An 18,009-nucleotide genomic window follows, 5' to 3' on the forward strand; every position below is an offset into this window, starting at 1 on the left:
TTATTTGGCCAAACCCTAACAAACTTGATGTAGGTTTTTATTTAATTTATCACTCATTTGTGTGTGTATGTTCAGGTCTTATCCTCTCTTATCTTAGCCTGTGCGTATGCCTACAAGATGATGTCTGCTTTTTAAACTCTTGGTCAGTGGGTGACAGATTTGAATGGCATTTTCTTCTATGTCTGAAGAAGATACTCTGAATTGAATCCTCTGAAGATGCTTTTTAAAGAATGTTAGGAACTAAGCCATACACTGTGCAGACATTTTAGTTTTTTCAGTATGTTGTAATCTTTGGGGGTCTTGCACCTGAAACTTTTGATTAGATGTGCACACATTTGCTCTTTTCTTTAATCTTAAAAGGTACCTTTAAAAAGCACAACTAATCTGTGATGCCATTTTCTGGAATAGGATGGTCTCTTTCCTCCTAATCATGCTTCACTTCCTTCGCTTGCTTAATTCCACATAGTTTGGGAACTGAAAGGTATGGGGATGCATGAATTTCTGTTCAGCACCATGGGGTTTTGATTCTAACAGCTAACTTTTCCCAGAATTCCTGCTCACTAGTCACCAGTAGAATCTGGTCATTTGTGGTGGAAGGTAATTGCTCTGTTGCTCTGGGCTGTCTGCAGTGTTGGATGTTTAATTGATTGGTCTGAATATGCTGCATGCAAATTCTAAATGAGTAGACAGCAGCATGAAACAGGCCTTTATGTGTGTGTGGTATGTGCATGAGGGAAAGTGTGTGTCTTTTAGCAAGTGTGATTTGTGATTTTCTTGTGTGTGTGTGTTCTGCGCTCCGTGGGTGTGATTTTGTATCTTGAGGGACAAAACTGCAGTGCACAATGTGTGTTTCTATTTTTGAGACACACTTCATGAATGTGAGAAGAATATTTTGTGTGTTTGAAACAGAGAAGCCAACACTTCAGTGTTTTAGTTGTAGTTCAACTGTAGATCTACTGTTATGAAAGGGGCAGTATTTAGAAAGAGCATATCAGTTCAGTGAATGCTGACTTCTAATGGGTGGCTGTAGCTCAGGAGGTAGAGGAGGTCACCTACTAATAGGAAGGTTGGCAGGTCGATCCCTGGCTGCTCCAGTCTGCTTGCCAAAGTATCCTTGGGCAAGATACTGAACCGAGTAGTTCTCCGATGCAACCGTCTGAGTATGAATGTGTGTGAATGTTAGGTAGAAAGCACTCAAGCTTAGAAAGAAGTGCTCATATGACCGTGGGTGAATTTTGTGTAAAGCACGTTGAGTGCTCGACAGAGAAGCAAAGCGCTGCATAAGAACCAGTCTGTTTACATTTAATGTTCTGCCAACGAGGAACCAAAAATAACAAAAAGAGAAAAATGACAAAGTCAAACAGTTTTTTGCATTTAGGGCCTTGTACACAACTTCATACGCACACACACGCCTGGTTTTATGTGCTGTGGGAGTGCTGAGTAATGACAACTCTCATAAGACTGGATGACAGAGTTTCCATATTCATACGAGTTCGCATGCTGAGAGGGAGACTAGAGGAGTCTGTTGTTGCCCCTTACCTGTGAAGGCTAGGGGACATATGGAGTGTAACACGACATACCAACAGACCAGACAACAAACTGAGCCTCCAAACAAGATAACTGCACAATCAAAGGAATGTATTCATAATTAACCTACGCCATCAAACATAAATAGGAGGGAATAAGAAAGGAAGCAAATCGTGGGCCTCCAAGACCAAAATAATAAACAAACAAAAAACAATCTTGCTAGAAAGAAAAGAAAATACTAAACTCTAAAAAAATACAGTACAATGCCTTAGTTCCCTAGTTGGAAAGAAAACAGGAGAAAAATGTGTACAAAGAAAATGGCAGAGAACCCCCACCACATGTCCCCTATTTAACAGAACGTCACCAAATACAGCAGAACAAACAAGTCTGCTGCTTTCCCCTTCCAAGATCACTTTAAGCAGAAGCAGCACTTATCCAGCAACCACACACACACACACACACACACACACACACACACACACACACATGCAGGGCCCAGTGGCTGATGGTTTCCCAGCAGAACATTTATTGGTCTGAGATGATGTTATTCACCTAACTCGTCAGTAGTTTCAGTCCTGTGGCTGTTCTGTGTCCAAGTCATTTGTTAATTAGGTGCCGTTTACACGAGACCGTTTTCATTTTGAAACAGCATCGTTTTGATGCGTTTCGCCCTTCCATTTACACGACAACAGAGTGAAAACGATGTGTTTCGGAAACGGGGTCCAGAGTGGAGCGTTTCAGAAACGCACCGGCCTGCGTTCTCGTGTAAACACTTGAAACCGGGGTGATTTGAAAACGCTCGACTCGCACATGCGCACTATGGTTGCGACAGCCACAGTTTTTCGCACATGCGCAAATTGATAAACAGTACTCGCGGATTCACGAGTGCTTCTTATGCTTTTCTTGTGTTTTTACCGTTTTGTAATTCAGCGTTGTGTGCAGCAGCGATCCAACCTCATCGTCAGTCCACACAAAACCTCTCACATTGGCCGTTTTGTAAGTAAAGAACAATTTGCCGCGCTGCCTACCGTGTCACTCCACGCATGCGCGTCTTGCATAAACAAACTTTGCAAAGAGAAAACCAACGCCAACTTGTGGCCTGGCATGGGAACGACATCCTTTTCATCATTTCACGTGTCATCGTGTAAACGCAGATCGTTTCTGAAACGCTATCGTGTAAACGGAAGGCTGAAACGCATCAAAACGACACCGTTTCCAGTGAAAACGGCTTCGTGTAAACGGGGTCTTAGATCCATTTCCAAAAGCTCGTAGAGTCCTGACACACTGAGCCAGTTGTTGCCTTTGCACTGTTTAAAGATGAGCACACCTGGAGGGTTTTTTGGTTTTTTAAGCTCATTTAGAGCCTATCTGGTCACATGTTGTCAGATTGAGCTTCTTTGATTCAGCAGTAGAAGCAGTTTGTTATTTTTTCTTTACTTCTGCATGTTTTCTTTCACACATGCTTCAGTTCTTTTTCCAGCTGTGCAGCAGTTAAACTAATTCACATGGCATTATAATGGCTGGCTGCTTTGTTTTATCTGTCTGCAGTGTTTTTTGCACTCTAAACTTAGTGTGTTCAGTAAAAGATGTAAGGCAAAACAAAGCTTTTATCATCCTGTCTTTGCTGACACTGGGTCTTTAAGATGAGACCAGACTGTCAGGGCTCTTCGTCGATGTGGTAAGAATGTAAAAATCTGGGTTTTAAGCTTCTTTTAAAATCAAGGTCAAATAAACTCATTTTCATTCCCACATATAGATAGCTGAGTGACAGCCATCCTGGCCTCTCTTTTAACACAGCAGGAGAATTACATGCTCTCTCATCCCCACCACCCCCCCACCCCCCACCCCCCCCCACACACACACACACACACACACACACACACGCACAGAGACATACTTCTTTCTAGTCAGGCAACTGGTTGCTTGTCTTTGTAGACTGCAGCACAGCATGTGTGGACCCTGCTGACTCCCCTGCTGGCTCGGACTCTGTTGATCAATCAACACCTACTAATGGAGAGAGAGATGAAAGAGGCAGAGAGGGAAAGCAGGATAGAGGCAAGGAGAAAGAGACTGATATAGAGATGATGGCAAAGCAACTGATTGATATGGGATGCACGGACAAGTAGAAAAATGTCGTGCTGGGTTTAAAAACTTTTGAGTATGATCATGACAGAAAGTTTCACAGATGAAAACTATACAGTACACATGTTAATTTCTCCAAATACCTTTCACCTTCTAATCACTGCTTGTTGATAGTCAGTGTGCAAGCTCTTTTACATTAACTATGAGCTTAATATCATATGCCGAGTATGTGAAAACAAATGTTGACCAAAAAGCTCCAAATTGAATTTTCATTGACTATTGTTTTACAGCATTTACTTGTAAATTCTGTACCAAGTTCTTTGTCATGTGACTATCCACAATGTTGCATCCTAGCCAAGTCTTCCTGATCGATCCCAAGGCTTTCCCAGGCCAGAAGGATGGGTCTTCTGGCCTGGGAAAGGATCTAATGGTAAATTCCCATGCATTCATAATGCTTTTCTACTCTATGTTGAGCACTCAAAGCTCTTTACACAACATGCCTCATTCAGCCGTACTTCGTTCTAAGCTTAAATGCTTTCTATCTAACATTCACACACACTGACACTCCAACGGTTGCCTCAGAGAGCAACTTGGTGTTCAGTATCTTGCCCAAGGATACTTTGGCATGCAGACTGGAGCAGGGATCGAACCGCTAACCTTCCGATTAGTAGGTTATCTCTACCTCCTGAGCCACAGCCACCCCCACACCCACATGTACATTGACTGGTGAAGGAACCTGAAAAACCAGCTTATCCCCCCAGGTTCCGGCATGTTCATTTATCAAACAGGAATGACACCAAACAAACGGAATAAGGAGTCCAATTGTTAAATTTAATCAAACCATTTCAAACAGTTTACAGATTAACCTGGATCAGACTGCATGCCATACCGTGTGAGATGGCATGAAGTACTGGCACATTCTAATTCAGCTTATAGTTTCATATAGTCACAGCACATCTATCTTGGTTACATCATTATTCAAAACCAGAAATGTGCAAGACAGAGAGAAAGGATTCCACAGCTGCTTCTCCCTCCAAGGGTTCCTTGATCATGTTTAGTTTCGTTGACCAGTCCACTCAGGAGTCCTTGCTTCTGTTATTGATACAGTGGCGACATAGCAGGAACATTCTGACCCAAAACATTATGTACTTGTGTATTTTAATTATGTTATTTTCCAGACAAATTTCTCAGGGAAATAAATGTACATTTAGTAAAGACAAACATTTACCATGAACCTCATGAAACCTCATAAAAACTCATTTACAACACTGGTAAATTGAAGACTACATTCTGAAGCTCAACTCTCTATTCATGGTGACAGACCAGTACAGTAGTTCCATCACTTCAGATGCAGCTCCAGTCTGCCTGTCCGTCTCTTTTTGCCTCTATCTTCACTCATGAACTTCTGGTTACCTTCACCAGACAGTTTTTTCCACCAGACATATCTTAAATTTTGAGATGCTGATACTTATTCCCACCACATACTGAGTTACAAACATGTTGAAGGGTGTGGGGAGAAGGTACCAAACCAAATTTGTGCATGGCTTGCTTCACCACTTGAGCATTCTCCCAAAATAAAGCACAAACACTGAAATTTGTTTGCCCGTGGTGTTGGAGAGGTTGGAATGGAAGGACTTGATTCTGTAGAACGAATGTACACATAACGAGTTGAAATCAGACAATCAATCAATCAATAACAGATATGACTGACTGACTAACTGAAATCTGTGGGAGGCAGAATACTGCTGGGTTGTGAGGACCAAATATTTATTTCACTCAAAGAAATGCTAATGAATTTATGACTTTTAAGTAAGTTTTTTTTCTTGTTCTTTTTTTGCCTGGATTTACCACCATAAAAATTAGAGACTGTTCATTTCTTTGGAAGTGAGCAAATTTACAAATTCAGAGGGGGAATGACTAATTATTTCCCCCACTGTATATAAGTAGTTTACCGTATACTGGCATCTTACTGACTACTGTACTGTGTGGATTCCTAGTTTGCTTTGCATCTAAGCAGAAAGAAAGAAAGAAAGAAAGAAAGAAAGAAAGAAAGAAAGAAAAGATGGGCTGGATTCCAAGATGGGGGCAGAGTTTTAATAATTCAGTTCACCACAGGAGGTGTCTCTTTGATGTCTCACTTTGAAGAACAAGTGCATCTCTCGCTTTTCCACTGTTGATCTTTTCGTCTCTCCTTCTCATCAATCTCCTCACAAGCCAGACAACCCACCACTCATCGTCCTTCCTTTGCACTGTCCCTTCTTTGTCAGCCTTCATTGTTTCTATCAACCCAAATGTTGACTTGTGCCCTTTCATATCAGAGAAATTCCTCTGAACATACAACTCTCCTTCTCTCTTACCCTCGCATGATTCCCGTGTGACAATCCCACTTTCTAAACAATGTTTTCATCATTATGTATTATCAATTAACTAATAAGCAGCATTTCACAGTGGTGCAATTATTATATATAGCAGGCTAATAGAAGTGTATTGTGTTATAATTAGTAAAGGTTTTTAAAGGTTTTCAGTGAGGTTGAGGCCAGGTGACTGTGGGGTGCAGTTCTTGAGAGTAAGCACTCTTTAGTCTTCTTTGGTCTTTAAATTGTTCTTCAGTTGTGTTGGTGCTGCTGTAAAATTCTTCTCAATAAAAGCTGTAAAGAGGGTTGAGTATGTTTCTGCAGACTGAGTCCTGCTTCTCCTTGGCCAGGGTGGAGATGGTTCACTGCAGGTGTCCAGCTTTAGCGTAGCAAAGCTCTGAGCCCATGTCAAGCATTTGGTTGTGTTTAAGCCCCTGAGAAGTGATTCAGGAATTACTTGTCTTCTTAGACTTCTGTGAGGCAGTCTCCTATTGAAAAGAGTTTTGTGTTCTTAGTTTATCAAACTTCTATCTGATTAAACAAAGGTGGTGTGTTGATTTTCTCATGACGTGTTTATTTTTGGACATGCTTGGATACACCCATTGGAAAAACGCCACGCAGCCTTAGACATCCTCTCAGAAACATTCAGTCTACACATGATTCGATACTGAGAAAGACCCTCTTTGTCCAGAATAGCAGTCAGAAGGAAGTGCTCATATGCCATGTTTCCTACTATTACACTGTAACATACTCAGCAATGCTCCCATCTTAAACACAATAGTTGTCTACCAGAGGCTAGAAAACACTGCTGATTTATAGATGCTTCAGTTTAACTTTGGACAGGTCATAGTGAAGAAGATAGATGAATAGATGGAGCAGACTGAAGCCAGTTTCCATAAGGAGATGTTTTTTTCCCACACAGAGTGAAAACTGCAGCATCCCTTTAATCTTACATGCTGTATCATCTTCCAGGGCCCATGTGGTTAAAGTGCTAGAAAGTGTCATATATTTGACACAAAACATCCCTAAATATGTTTGCATATGCATGTGGTTTGGAAAGGAGCTGTCTGTGGTTACACACATAAACATACACATTCCTCCTCAGACAAGTCAATTCCCACATTTCAGGATTTCAGTTTTATCTGACATGTTTCTCTGGGGAAGATAAGTTCTTTTAAATGTTTTTAGTTCATTAGTGTGATGAAGACAGTTTATGATTGAACTGTGTTGTACCATTCAATGAAATTAGTAGAACTGTTGTTAATCAACTTTGCCATGAACTTGACTACATAGTTTAGCGTTAGCTATAAGCCTGTAGCTTAACAGCGTGTGTTTTATCAGACCTCACTGTAGAAATGTTTAGATAAAAGCAGATATGTTTCCAAAACCTTGCTTTCATATATGCAATATAGTCTAATCTGTATTCGAAGATAATAACCCACAATATGAACCTTATTGACAGGGTCCTAATGTTTATACTAGGATATTTATTTTAATTATAGAAAAAAAAGCACTACAGAACGGCAGCTGTGATTTCCTGCTGTCATACCAGTGCTCTCATTAAAAGCACAGACATTAATACCAAGTAGACTTGCTTTTGCTCTGTCAGTTCGTTTTTTATCTGTCTCTCATATTTACATTTTGTCTGCCACCAGGTATATTGTACAAAGGCAACGGTGAGAATGTGTTCATTTCCCAGCAGCCCCCTGTCATCAGCAGCATTATGGGTAAGTATTGAATAAAATGTTACTGATTTGCTTGAACATGTAATTGTGTAATTAGGACTGATAATGTCATTGCATGTTGATTGTATATTTTCTTTAAGGTTGACCTACTCTATAAATTTTCTGTTACACACGGTTTTGGTCAGAAGTTTACATATTCTCATCATGAGCATGAATATCATGGTAATTTGGGACTTTTAATTATTTCTTTTTTTTTTTTTTTTTTTTTTTTTTTTTTTTTTTTTAAGCCTGTCATGTCTGGTAGATCTTGCAAGCAGAACTGTGATCTGAATGCGTTGTTGTGCCAAACATATTTGCTATTTCAAGATGAGCTCTATAGGTTCTCAATAGGCTCTTCTTGTTGATGTTTTAACCCTTTATTTTATTTATCTGAGTTATTTTTCCACATACTATGTAACAGCCAGAGCTGACAGGCTGAAGAAGAGGAAAATAAAGAGAAGAAAAAGGGAGAGAGAAAGGGAGCAAAAAAAAAAAAAGGGGAAAGAGCACAAGTCTATTAATCAGATACTTCATCACTTTAACATATAAAAAAATACTATCAATACTTGCAAAAATAAATTTGTGTGTGAAAAACAAAACTAACAAAGCATGTTACGCACACCAACAATTTTGTTGAGTTGTGATTAATTATTTCTTTTAACTGTTCGTTTCCAGGGGGGGAGTGATTCTACAGCACATATCTTTACTAACTTTAAAAAACAAGAATTGGGTGCACAAGTTTAAATTTATTTGTAAATGTCCATTAGCAACTTGCACTTCAGTCAGATGCTTTTGGTAGCCATCAACACCCAGTTGTGTCCAAATTTTAATCGTGTAGCTGTTGATTTGACGTCACATTGAAGAATTTGGACGTAGTTTTCCTTCATTCCAAATGGCATTCCAAAGACATGTATCTTTGTGCAATGTACCAACAATGCAGCCACCACCATGCTTTGAAAGCCTCACCTTTACTCCTCTAAATGTTCCTCTTGTAATTGAGGCCAAATAGCTCAATCTTTGTCGTGTTTGACTGTTAAAATTTTCTCCAGAAGGCATTTGGCTTGTCCAGGTGGGCAACTGCAAATTTCAGTCAAGCTTGATGGTGTCAGTTTTGGAGCAGGGGCTTCTTCCTTGGTTGGCGCTCTCTCGGTCCATGGCAATCTAAAACTTTCTTCACTGTGGACAGTGACACTGGTGTTCCAGCAATTTACAGTTCATGTTAGGCTTGAGCCTTGGTGGTTCCTGGGTTGTTCCTAAACATCTTAACCAATTTCTTTTTTCTCTGAGGTTGACGGTTTGGGTCTTCTTCCAGTCTTTGGGGAAGTGGTGACAATTCCAAATAACTTGTACTTACACAGAATTGTTTGAACTGATGATCTTGAAAACTGCAGTTGTTTAGAAATGGCTCCAGAGACCTTCATAACTTGTGCAAATCAATAGTTCTCCTTAGATATTGAGTTCCTTGGATTACCCTATTGTTATGTATATTTGTCAGTCCATTATCAAACAAATTTATTTCAGTTGTATTTTTACAGCACCAAATCACAACAAACAGTCGCCTCAAGGCCCTTTATATTGTAAGGTAAAGACTGTACAATAATCATCCAGGGTTGAGACCAGGAAGCAGAGTTGCAGTCTTATAGGCCTCTCTGCAGCTTCTCTCCTCCAGCTACCCCACAAAACCCATCCCCATAGAGACTGTCTGCTCCCCAACCACCGAAGAACAAACCAGTTCAATTCAATTCAATGTTATTTATATAGCATCAAATCACAACAGTCGCCTCAAGGCCCTTTATATTGTAGTTAAAGCCCCTACAATAATTACAGAGAAAACCCAACAGTCAAAACGACCCCCTATGAGCAGCACTTGGTGACAGTGGGAAGGAAAAACTCCCTTTAACAGGAAGAAACCTCCAGCAGAACCAGGCTCAGGGAGGGGGGGGTCATCTGCTGAGGGGGGCTGAGGGGAGTGAAAAAAAGACACACTGTGGAAGAGAGCCAGAGATTAATAATAACCGATGATTAAATACAGAGTGGGGTATAAACGGAGTAAAATGAGGTGAATAGAAAGAAACAGTGCATCACAGGAACCCCCCAGCAGCCTTGAAGCACAAGCCAAGGAGGTGGAGTAGCAGCAATCTTCCACTCTAGCGTATTAATTAACCAAATACCTAGACAGAATTTTAACTCATGTCCTTACTCTTAGCCTTGTACACCCAAACTGGAAAATTAAAATTCTAGTTTTATTTTTGTTATCTACTGTTGACCTGGCCCTTACTCTGAGTTTCTTACTGATTTCACAGACATTTTTATTTGATTTAATGTTCAGTTTGGATTAAATAATTATACTCATGTTTTTAAGATCAATGATGTAAAAAGATGTAAAAATGACAGCCTCAGGTCCTTAATTTATTATTAGACTCAACTGGCTTCTATCAAAATGTAAAGGAGCCCACCCACCACTTTAATCACACTCTGGAAACTGACAATTTAAAAGTATTTCCTGAAAACCTTTTGTTGTCATATCATTTCCTAATAACATTTAAATTTGCAGCACAGCAGTGGTGAATAAACATCATTACAGTAGATGTCTTTTTGAAAGTGCTGCAACTAAGTTTAAGGATATAATATACTATTATCTTCTTCAGTGCCATGTGCCAACACAGTGCAGAGCAGTGACCTAAACTCCCACAAAGGTTGATGATGTCAATAGTTTTACATCCTCACTGCGTACGACTTTGGATACTGTGGCTCCTCTGAAAAGGAAAGCTTCAAATCAGAAGTGCCTGACTCCGTGGTATAATTCACAAACGCACAGCTTAAAGCAGATAACCCGTAAGCTGGAGAGGGAATGGCTTCTCACTAAATTAGAAGATGCTCATTTAGCCTGGAAAAAGAGTTTGTTGCTCTATAAAAAAGCCCTCTGTAAAGCTAGGACATCTTACTACTCATCATTAATTGAAGAAAATAAGAACAACCCCAGGTTTCTTTTCAGCACTGTAGCCAGGCTGACAAAGAGTCAGAGCTCTGTAGAGCCGAGTATTCCTTTCACTTTAACTAGTAGTGACTTCATGGATTTCTTTACAAATAAAATTTTAGACATTAGAGAAAAAAATAGAACCACAGGAGGTGTCTCTTTGATGTCTCACTTTGAAGAACGCTGGACTAACTCTTCATCCTCTCAAGGAAGTGTCCACAGGAGTTTGTCCATCCAGTCTACATGTGTTTTGTAGACTTGGGGAAGGCATTCGACTACGTCCCTAAGTAATGGCAGCGCTTTGCCGAGAAAGCAGCAGAGTCCCATATGGAGTTTCTTTGAGTACGAAAGCACAGATAGAAGAAGAAGAAGTGTCTTGTTGTGGATGATGAAAACGTGTGGAGCACTTCTTATGTGCAAAACCACAAACATGAAAGTCCACCTGAAAACCGCTCAACGGCTACAGAAACTGCTCTGATCCTACAATGTAACCTGACGTGCACCTCTGGAGAAATGTGACTACTCGTCGGGTCCACGCAGCCGCAATGTTGTGATCAACCTGTTCAGTCCTCGTGCGTTTCCGGCTACTTCATCAGTCAGAGAATAACAATCAGGAATAATAATCAAAGCATCGATATAAGGACTCACAAATGTCAGCAAATTCCTGGAGGGAGCTGCTGAAACTATAGGAATGGATGTGAGGGAATGAAGAAAGTGAAAAAACAGGGACAAATATGTTTGCAGGCAAAAAACTGAGCACAAAGAGTGAGGACAAAAAAGAAAGTCCCAGCCAGCACCGCATATAAAACACCGGCACACGACCACAAGGTAATTAACACACACAATCCAGCTACACAAGCAGAAATGCGACATGAGGTCGGCCACTTCCACAGGTTGTGTACAGAGGCCGCAAAGACCCTGCAAGTCTAATCAGCGAGCTTCTAACCAAGCTAGCTCCAAAACAGAAGCAGCATCAGGTGTTGAGAACATCAGGATGCAGCTGGATTTGACCTTTGACTCCTTCAAAGAGTTTGTTTTTGTCAAACACCACATGTAGGTGTTGTTAATCTGCTGCACTGATGCTGAAGTTTATTGTAGAGTTTATTGTAGAATTTATTGAGGTTTGGAGTTTATGTTGATGTTCATGAGTGTCCTTAATATTACACACATTTAGCACTTATTACTGCTATCTTGTGAATAGTTGGTTGTTGAATACAATTTTTTTAAATGTACCTTTTGTCGAGTTTTTATTACACATAGTAACTCTTGTGCCTTGATTCTTGCACCTGACAAAATATGAAAATACTAAAACTAATACTAAAACTAATGAAACCTAAACTAAAACTATAGTTTATACCAAAAATCAAAGCTAATAAAAACAAGCAAATCCTGTCATGTTGTGCTGTGATGCAGGTGAAGGTAGACCCCAAAATGCAGGACTCACAGGCAAAATGATCTTTAAAGGTGATTTATTGAGATGAATGACAAAGAATACATAACTGGGCTGGACAGGTGCCGGAAATAAACACAACTAAAGGGCAGAGTGACACAGCAGAGGGATCACTGACAACGACGCAACAAGGAACACATGCAGACTGAGGACTTAAATACACACACAAGGTAATCAGGGAACAGGTGAGGGGCAAAGCTAAACACAAAGCACCAATGAACAAAGGACTGTCAAAGTAAAACAGGAAACATACAGAAACAGGACAGAGACGCAAGGGAAACAGGAACAAAGGGAACTAGGAAATCAAAATGTAAACCATAATTAATAACAAGACATTAAACTAAGGTGAATAATCAAAACCAAAAAAAACTAGGACATAAAAAAACTCTGCAAAAACAGAACGAAACACAAAACGCTGGGCACACCCTCGTCCCTACCCTCACCTATGGTCGTGAGCTTTGGGTAGTGACCAAAAGAACGAGATCGCGGATACAAGTGGCAAAAATGATCTTCCTCCGAAGGGTGGCTGACCTCTCCCTTAGGGTGAGGAGTGCAGCCATCCAGGAGGGGCTCAGAGTAGAGGCACTACTTCTCCACATCAAAAGGAGCCAACCGAGGTGATTCAGGCACCTGACGAGAATACCTTCTGGCTGCCTTGTGGGTGAGGTCTTCTGGATCTTGGGTGCAGACCCAGGACACGCATTATAGCCAGTATATAAGTCTGGTTTTATCTGTTTAGGCTGCTGCCCCCGTGACCCAGCCCCAGATAAGCAGAAGAAAATGTATGTATGGATGGATGGATGGATCAGTCTGTCTTTATTAATGTACTATACCACAGGCCTTCAAGGTGGCAGTAATTAAAACATTGCTTAAAAAGCCATGACGTGACCCAGCTGTCCTAACCTTCCTTATATCTAAAAAATTCTTGAACGAGTAGTTGTAAAACAGCTAACTGATCTTCTAATTCATGCATTTATTACTTCTAGGCTGGACTATTGTAATTCATTATTATCAGGCTGTCCTAAAAGCTCCCTGAAAAGCCTTCAGCTGATCCAAAATGCTGCAGCTAGAGTACTGACAGGGACTAGAAAGAGAAAGCAGATTTCTCCCATATTAGCTTCTCTTCATTGGCTCCCTGTTAAATCTACAATAGAATTTAAAATCATCACATTCAAGGTCTTGAATAATCAGGCCCCGCTTCGACTGCAGGCTTTCTTGTGGTTCCTAAATTATTTAAAAGATTGGGAGGCAGAGCCTTCAGCTTTCAGGCCCCTCTTCTGTGGAACCAGCTCCCAGCTTGGATTCAGGAGACAGACACCCTCTCTATTTTTCAGATTAGGCTTCAAACTTTCCTTTATGATCAAACTTTTAGTTAGGCCTGAATCCGGTGCTGCAATAGGCCCAGGCTGCTGGGGGGATCCCATGATGCACTGGGTATTTCACTCCCTATGTGTTTGTACACCACCCTTCATTTAATCATTAGTTAAGTGTGTCTTCTGTCCCGTCTCTCCCCCCTCAGCAGATGACCCCCCCTCCCTGAGCCTGGTTCTGCTGGAGGTTTCTTTCTGTTAAAAGAGCATTTTTCCTTCCCACTGTCACCAAGTGCTGCTCATAGGGGGTCGTTTGATTGTTGGATTTTCTCTGTAATTATTGTATGGTCTTTAGCTTACAATATCAAGTGCCTTGAGGCGGCTTTTGTGATTTGGTGCTATAAAAATAAAGTTGAATTGAATTGAAATTAAAAACCTGTTCCCTTGGAAATGACTTGTGAATTAAATCAACTTTTGTAACTCAATTTTGACCATGTACATTGAAGATTTCATTCATCACACAGCAGAAGGCAACTGTTTCAGACTTTAAAAATGGATTTCAACTTCCTCTTCTAGGAAATGGTCGTCGCCGCAGCATCTCATGTCCCAGTTGTAATGGGCAGGCAGAGGGCAACAAGCTGCTGGCGCCCTTAGCTCTGGCATGTGGAGCAGATGGCAGCATTTTTATTGGCGACTTCAACTACATCAGAAGGATTTTTCCTTCTGGGAATGTTACCAGTGTCATGGAGCTCAGGTAGGATGCAAGATGGGCTGCTGCTGTTGGATTAGGGTTCAAAACCGAATCCAGGAAACACATCACCTAATGTCACAGAACTTGAAATGTCACCCACAGATCTCACAATCCTTTTCCAAGAAAGCATTTCCAAACCATTTCATCTACCTTTCTCAGGGTCATTGTAAATGCATACATACACACAGTCAGTTGTCAGAATGACCTGACTTAAGAGTATTTGGGTTTTTAATCTTCCAGCGCAAAATAAAGCGGGAGGATATTGGTGTAATACTGGCTGGCGGTCTGTCTGTCCATCTGTCCCTGTGTCCATCCAGGTGTCCCTCTGAGACATTTTACCTTTCCAGTCTGTAGACTCCAAAACCACAAGTAGTTGAGCCATGAAATTTGGTACATGTTCTTTACCCTTCAAAGATGTGCAATACGATATTCATATGTTCGTATAGTGCAGACTATTGCTCAAACATAAACAACATGGTTGCATTATGATTATAGTGATATTATACATAATGTATTATATCAGCAGATTATGTAGTCTGGATGCATTATGTAGTACTATTCCTGTGCACACATGAGTATAATATGATGTGAATACCTTGTAAGTATGCATTATGTCTGGCTTATTGTTATAGATTATAAAAATAGAAAGACATTATGTAGTATAAATCTGTGTACAAGACTGCAGTATGTACTTTCTGTAATTTGTTTACCATAGAAATACAAGTATTTGGATAAAGGTTTAGGGCAAGGCCTTCAAATCAGGGCAAAAATAGTTTTGAAGAAGATAATAAGACATCTGCTGAAGAGTCTTGTATTATGAAATGGGGCTGTAATCTTATCTACTAACTAAGTCAGGTGCCTCAAACCTGCATATGACTAGTTGCTGTGATTAGTTGATGAGTTCAACCTGTCACATGGTGGCAGTAGGGTAATGCATTGGTTTGCATGTCTACTCACAGCAAGAAGGGTTTCTGTTTTAAACTCTGGTTGTGGCCTTTCTGTGTGGTGTATGCCCTCCATTTATTTTATATTTTCATTTATCGTGGCAGGGTTACCCCTTCCCCTAAAAACCTAGCCACTACAAACTCTCTTATTTAGTTTTTCTAGGCATTGCGTTTTCTGGCACTCAACTGTTAATCTCCAGATCATTACTCTTGGAAGAGTTTGCTTGAAAAAAAGGTTTGCTAGGAAGAGATGGAAAGCTAGTTGGCCAGATTGGACACACTGCCTTTACAGTAATAACCACTCCATTTGAGTTCATATTTGTTAGCCAAAGCACTGTAAGATTAAAAGGCTCTCTGATCAAGAAGGAAGTCTGGTTTTGTGCTCTGAATTTAGAAGTATTCTTCTTTTTAAGTGTTCATCTCTCAAAGCTCTTAGTCTAGCAGCTATCTAAACTGTTTTTCCTACTGACTTCTGTAAGACATCATTCAAATTCTTACTGATGCTTGTTTTGTAGTATTTTTCACCTTTCTCGTAATATCTGTCAAGCACTAATCTGTCAACTAACATGTTTTTCTCTGTTTTCTTGCCTTTGGTTGCTTCAATTAAAGAAACAAAGATTTCAGGCATAGGTAAGGGTGACTAATCCTTTTTAACCTTTAAATTTCTTCTCATTCCACTATTCATGCACCAGATTTCTCAGGGGGGGGGGGGGGGGGGGGGTCTGTTGCTTGTTGTTGTTGTTTTCATTTCAATCAAATTTACAATTACAATCAAAATAATTACAATAAATAGAGAGACGCAACAAGTTGGGGGACTAGAACCCCTGACATTTACCACCAAAATAAGAGCAGATGTATGGGTATGGGTGTTATCTGTCTCTGCTTTCTATCTCCGCATCTCATTTACAGTCCTATTTAAGTTAATTTAAAGTGATTGAGAGTGTCCCAAACTATATACAGTGGAAAAAATAAGTATTTGATACTCTGCCGATTTTGCAAGTTGCAAGTTTTCCCACCTACAAAGAACGGAGAGGTCTGTAATTTCTATCTTCAACTGTGAGAGACAGAATCTAAAAAAGAGACCCAGAAAATCACATTGTATGATTTTAAATATATAATTTGAATTATATATTATTATTGCCTGAAATAAGTACTTAATACACCAGAAAACTAATATTTGGTACAGAAACCTTTGTTTGCAGTTACAGAGGTCAGACATTTCCTGTAGTTCTTGAACAAGTTTGCACTCACTGCAGCAGGATTTTGGCCCACTCCTCCATACAGATCTTCTACAGATCTTTCAGGTTTCTGGGCTGTAGCTGGGTAACATTGAGTTTCGGCTCCCTCCAAAGATCTTCTATTGGGTTCAGGTCTGGAGACTGGTTAGGCCACTCCAGGACCTTGAAATGCTTCTTACTTAGTTGCCTGGCTGTGTGTTTGGGGTCACTGTCATGCTGGAAGACCCAGCCACGACCCATCTTCAATGCTCTTACTGAGGGAAGGAGGTTGTTGGCCAAAATTTGCAACACATGACCCCGTCCATCTTCCCTTCAATATGGTGCAGTCGTCCTGTCCCCTTTGCAGAAAAGCACCCCAAAGTCTGATGTTTCCACCTCCATGCTTCATGGTTGGGACGGTGTTCTTGGGGTTGTACTCATCCTCCTTCTTCCTCCAAACACAGCGAGTGGAGTTGATACCAAAAAGCTCTATTTTGGTCTCATCTGACCACATGATCTTCTCCCATGCCTCCTCTGGATCATCCAGATGGTCACTGGTGAATTTCAAATGGGCCTGGATATTTGCTGGCATGAGGAGGGGGACCTTGTGTGCCCTGCAGGATTTTAATCCATGACAGCATAGTGTGTTACTAACAGTCATCTTTGAGACTGTGGTTCCAGCTCTCTGCAGGTCATTGACCAGGTCCCCCCATGTAGTTCTGGGCTGATTCCTGACCTCTCTCAGGATCAACCTTACCCCAAGAGGTGAGATCTTTTATGGAGCCCCAGACTGAGGTAGACTGACAGTCATCTTGTGTTTCTTCCGTTTTCTAATAATTGCACCAACCATTGTTGCCTTCTCACCAAGCTGCTTGCCTATTGTCCTGCAGCCCATCCCAGCCTTGTGCAGGTCTGCAATTTTGTGCTTGGTGTCCTTAGACAGCTCTGTGGTCTTGGACATGGTGGAGAGGTTGGAGTGTGACTTGACTGAGTGTGTGGACAGGTGTCTTTATACAGGTAATGAGTTCAAACAGCTGCAATTAATACAGGTAATTAGTGCAGAATAGGAGGGCTTTTAAAAGAAAAACTAACAGGTCTGTGAGAGCCAGAATTCTTGCTGGTTGGTAGGTGATCAAATACTTATTTCATGTAATAAAATGCAAATTGATCATTTAAAATCATACAGTGTGATTTTCTGGATCTTTTTTTTTAGATTCTGTTTCTCTCAGTGGAAGTGTACCTATGATAAAAATTACAGACCTCTCCATTCTTTGTAGGTGGGAAAAGTTGGAAAATCTGCCGTGTATCAAATACTTATTTTCCCCACTGCTCAGAAAAATTAAAGGAACACTTTAATTAGAGTATAGCATCAAGACAATTAAACTTCAGGCATATTTGGGTCGGTTCAGAGGGGGTTGTTAATCGGTTTCAGCTGCTTTGGTGTTAATGAAACTAACAACAGGTGCACTAGACGGGCAACAATTAGACAACTGCCAAAATAGGAATGGTTTGACAGATGACACTAACATTTTTCCCTCCGCATATTTTTTGACTGTCTTTTCACTTTGCATTTGGATAGAGTCAGTGTCACTGCTGATAGCATGAGACCATACCTGGACCCTACAGAGATTGCAAAGGTAGTCAGAATCCTCCAGGATGGCACATCAATACGT

The 18,009-nt window shown here is 40.6% G+C and overlaps 1 protein-coding gene across 2 annotated transcripts in view; it reads left to right on the forward strand.

The window, feature by feature from the left end:
* tenm3 (teneurin transmembrane protein 3) overlaps positions 1-18,009 on the forward strand; it is a 280,572-nt gene that overhangs the window by 213,151 nt on the left and 49,412 nt on the right. For both annotated transcript variants that reach the window (XM_030724603.1, XM_030724604.1), the window contains 3 exons: positions 7,619-7,690; positions 14,001-14,178; positions 15,729-15,749. In XM_030724603.1, the coding sequence (XP_030580463.1) occupies positions 7,619-7,690; positions 14,001-14,178; positions 15,729-15,749 (271 nt within the window). The remainder of the gene's footprint in view (positions 1-7,618; positions 7,691-14,000; positions 14,179-15,728; positions 15,750-18,009) is intronic.

This window comes from Archocentrus centrarchus, unplaced genomic scaffold, assembly GCF_007364275.1.
Source record: "Archocentrus centrarchus isolate MPI-CPG fArcCen1 unplaced genomic scaffold, fArcCen1 scaffold_38_ctg1, whole genome shotgun sequence".
Taxonomy (NCBI): Eukaryota; Metazoa; Chordata; class Actinopteri; order Cichliformes; family Cichlidae; genus Archocentrus; species Archocentrus centrarchus.